Here is a 4424-nt window from a genome sequence, read left to right on the forward strand (position 1 = left end):
ATGTTGGGGGGGGGAGGAAGCCGGGGGGAGAAGGGAGGACACATGGGCCGGACCCCGGGGGGAGCCCGCTGGGAGCCAGAACTGCCGCCGGTGCCCCCGCTCCCCGCCCGCAACCGGCTCCGCCGCGGCCCGCACTCCCGAAGGGGTTAAGGGCCTTCTTTTCTTCCCTTTCCTTTCTTTTTTTCTCCTTTTTTTCCCCTTTTCTTTCCTTCTTTCTTTTTTCTTTTCTTTTTTTTTTTTTTTTTTACTGAAGAACTGTGGATGTAGTTTGCGTAATATCTTTATTACTGAAAACTTCAAGGTAAGCGAGCAATAGAAACCAGATGTGGGGATGGGAGGAAGGCAGGGTAAGAGTAAGTGTAAGGGGTAGCAGGAGTTAACCGGGGGAGGAGGGGAATCAGGTTGAATGGCGGGAGGGGGGGGACGACGGAAGGTGAGTATTGATTTATTTTTGAGCCCTTTTTGGGTTGCAATTGACCCCTCGAACCAAAAAGGTCTCCTGCCAGCCTCTGTCCCTTTCCAAGTTCACCTCTGGCAGTCCCAGAAACCGGGGCCAATTTTGTGTGCTCGGCGACCCTGTTAAAACCCCTCCCCGCTGCCCTCCCGCTCTCGATCCAGTTGTTTTACACCTGGAGAGAGCACGGGTTTTAGAGGTAAATAAATAACGAGAACTTCCCTGCCGATGTGGTGCTGGGCGACCGCCGTACCGGGGGAGGCAAACGGCTCACGGCAGCGCTGGGAGAGCTGCCGGCCGTGAAGGGGTTAATTTGGGGGGTTGGGGGGGGAGCTTAAAGGCATATAGCTGCGGGGAAAATCCGTATTGCCTTGAATCCGGAGGAGGGGGCCGCGGAGGCGGGGGTCCCCGCAGCCGGGGGGGGCAGCGAGCGGCGGGGAGGGCCGGAGCGAACCGAGCGTGTCACGACCGTGAAATCGGTCCCCGGTGCTTCCGCCTTGCGCGGATCCCACGTCCATCCCTTCGTGGCATTCGTGTCAGCCGTTTGCTTTTCTGGTTTTTTAATCATAAAAAAAAGACAAAAACCCCAACTTTCGGGGTTGTGTTTTTTAAGGCAAAAGATATGACCTCCACCCCCCTCTGCTGCCACACACCCCCGGACACAGACACACACACCCCTTCCTGGGCCCCCTCCCCTCCACTGTCATCATCTACATATTAATTGGGGGAGAGGTCTCTCTCCCTCTCTTTTTTTCTTTTTTTTTTTTTTTTCGTTTCCCCTATGCGTGGGGGGGGGAAGTGCGGAGAAGAGCTTCTTTAGAGTGTAGATAGTTTGGAGGGAGAGACGGAGGGCAAGTGTGTGTGTGCGAGAGAGAGAGAGAGGGAGGGAGGGAAAGAAAAAGACCCCTTTTACTGTGCGAGATCTTAAGGGGGTTTGGAGATCTGGTTAGCTTTCAAGAACATCTGAATCCTCTTAGAGCTCCCTGGCCCAGCTGTGTGTGTGTGTGTGTGTGTGTGTATGCGAAAGGGAGAGAGAAAGAGAGGTTCCTGGTGCCCCTCCAAGCGCATTAAGGACACTCGGGCCTTTTAATTTTAGGAATGAATGCTGATACTTGTGTTTCTTATTGTGATCCGGCTGCCATGGATTCCTACTACAACGCAGCCTCCCAGGGCACAGAAGGCTCCTCGCCTTTTAGGGCATTTCAAGCAAGTGACAAGTTCAGCCCTACTTTCCTGGCCAGCAAAGGACAAGGCTTTGGTGACAGCAGCACTAAGTGCCGGAGCCGCTACAGCCAGCAGGAATGCCAGTCCCTGGATGGCAGCGTGCAGGCTCCCGGCTCTGCCGGGGCTCCGGCCTCCTTTAACAAATCCCCTCCGCAGCAGCAGCAGCAACAACAACAACAACCACCGCACCTCTACATGCAGCGAGGTCCCTGCAAAACCCCCCCGGAGAGCAACCTCAAGCTGCAAGAGAGCAGCGGTCACAACGGAGCTCTGCAGGTCTCTTGTTACGGTGAGTCCTTGGCGTCCGGCGGGGGGGGGGAGGAAAGCACCGGGGGGAGAAACCGGAGAGAGACGCCCGGGGCTGGAAAGGGCCTCCCGGGGGCGGGAGAGGGGGGGTGGGGAGGTTGTGTGTGTGTGGGGGGGGTTGCTTGGCCGGACAAGTCCTCCCGGGGTCAAGGAGACCTTGCCCGGGGAGCGCAGCCCCATCCCGCAGCGGTGGCGGGGCCGGAGGGGGGGGGGGCACTGTGCCCTTTCCACCCCCCCAATATCTTTATTCCCACCCGGGGCTGGAGCCCGCGATGCCCGCGGGAAGCCGCGTTTCCCCCCCGTCCCGTCCCGCTTTGCAGTGATTTTAATCGTAATTTCTGAGCGGGGCCGATGCGCTCCCGGGCAGCGTCAGTTCTTGAGCGATGCAGGGAAATCCGCAATAAACGGGGAGAGAAACAGAAAGAGAAAGAGCGAGCGGACCGCCGGGCTGCGCAAAATATTCTCTACGGGAACCCTCTTCCAGAGGGAGAATTTCTGGAAAATTTCACCGAAATCTTCGCTTTCCGCTGTAACGGTTTCTCCCATTTTCCTGTCTCTCACTTTCTCCCCTAATTGCCGCTCCCTAATTGATTTCTGCCCGGCTGCAGATAACCCACTCGCATCCTCTCCGCGGGTCATTAGCGGCAATTAAGACACTCCCTTGCGCTGGCGCTCGTCAGGGACAGCCTGGAACGGGGTCGCTTCTCAGGTCGTTTCCGAGCGTGGCTTTAAAAAGCTTCTTCGGGAGGTTTCCGCTATATCGAGGCCATTTAGGGAAAAGAAAGAAAAAAAAAAAAATCCCAACAACACCCCCCGCCCCGAAAAAAACCCCCACCAAAACCACCACCACCACCACCACCAAAAAGCCAGCAACCAGACAAATGAAACAGCCATAATTTTTTTTTTTTTTTTTTTTTTTTCTGGAGAAGGTGGAAATGCAATCTCTTCCTCTCCCTCCCGGTGATCTCGGGGCGGGCAAATTGGGGCTGCCCCGGCCTGGATTCAGCGCGTCCCCGGCTGGCGTGGGGGGGCCGCCGTGTCCCCGTACTCGATGCGCCGGTCCACCCGTGAGTGACCCCGCCGGGCAGGGACAACGACAGGGCCGTGCCGGGGTCTCCGGGGAGCCCCTAAAGACGGGCGGTGACTGCGGACTGGGGAAGCTGGGAAGCCGGGAGAGGCTCGGGTCAAGCCGGCCATCCCACCTCTTAGGCTCTGGCCATCATTTTGGGGGCTCTTTGCCCTCTTTACTTTCCCTTTCCCCCCATCTTCTAGACCTAAAAGGGGGCAGAAGCCCCTTCCCCCTGCGCGCTGGGCCGCGTTCAAGCGCCGTCCATCAGTCCCTGTCTCCAGCCAAGGTGTCCCCGCATCCCTCCCTGTCCCCGCATCCCGCTCCACGGACCCGCTTCCCCCCGCCCCCCATCCCCAGGTGACTCCCTTCCCGGGAAAAGGGCATTAAGTCCACGCCGGGTAGCCGTGCCCGGGAACCGCAGGCAGAACCCGGCTGGGCAGGGGTCGATCCCGTGTGTCCCCCCCGCACCCCGGGTATTTCCCCGCCGGACCGCGGAGTGGCGTGGGGGGGGAAGCTGCTTTCTTTCTCGTTCTGGCCCGGGCTTAGGCTGGGGTTTTCTCCCTCTCTTTCTTCCCCTTCCCCACGGACGGACAACCCCACGCTGGCACCAAGGCCCGCTCCGCACCCGCGGAGGCCTGCTGGGGCCAAGCCGGAGCCCACGGGCGAAGTGGGAGCGCGGGGGAGCCCCCGGTGCCTTCCCGGCCGCCCTGCCACCCTCTCCCCGCTCACCCGGCTCTCTTGTGTTTTTTAGGTTGTAAAGCCCAGGGCGCCGGCTTAGCGTGTGATGACACGTTACAACCCCCTCCCCTGGTAGACCCACGCGAGTTTATCACCTTCCATCAAACACCGCCGGGGTCCCCTCGGATTGATTTTTTCAAGCGGGGCTCCGGGCTTGACTCGAGTGGGAGCCCCGTGTCGGAGGGCCCGGGCTCGTTGCGAGCCCCTTGTGCTGTGGGTAGGGACGGGGAGGCTGTAATAAGACACGCGTGGATCCGTGAGGATAATTAATAGCAATAATAATAATAATAATGGTTAACGATGGAGGGGAGAGACCCGCTAATAATAGCCAGATCGGGGGTTCGCAGAGCGACTGCAGCGCCCGTAGGTGCGTCTCCGCCTTCTCCCAAAACTGCTAAACCCACCGCGCCCGGCTAACGGGACCGGGAAAAACACGGAGGAAATACCGTGGGTGTGGGGGAGAGCCGGGGAAAAGAGACCCTTTCTCCGGGGAAAAGTCTTCTTTCTCCGCAGCGGGAGTTCAGCGCGGCCGGTTAAGGCGGAGGGGATGCAAGGCGGGTGGGGAGAATTTGCTCCGGGAGAAATTTGCTCGGGGAACCGGCGGCTGCCCCGCTGCCTCCCCGGTGCCGGTAC

The 4424-nt window shown here is 59.2% G+C and overlaps 1 protein-coding gene across 1 annotated transcript in view; it reads left to right on the forward strand.

Annotated features, from left to right (window-relative positions):
• The first annotated feature begins 1552 nt into the window (after positions 1-1552).
• Positions 1553-4424, forward strand: part of ALX4 (ALX homeobox 4) — a 38334-nt gene continuing 35462 nt past the window's right edge. The window contains exon 1 of the mRNA XM_010580171.1: positions 1553-1967. Within this exon, the coding sequence (XP_010578473.1) occupies positions 1553-1967 (415 nt within the window). The remainder of the gene's footprint in view (positions 1968-4424) is intronic.

The sequence above is a fragment of the Haliaeetus leucocephalus genome, unplaced genomic scaffold (assembly GCF_000737465.1).
Source record: "Haliaeetus leucocephalus isolate CR32 unplaced genomic scaffold, Haliaeetus_leucocephalus-4.0 Scaffold696, whole genome shotgun sequence".
NCBI lineage: Eukaryota > Metazoa > Chordata > Aves > Accipitriformes > Accipitridae > Haliaeetus > Haliaeetus leucocephalus.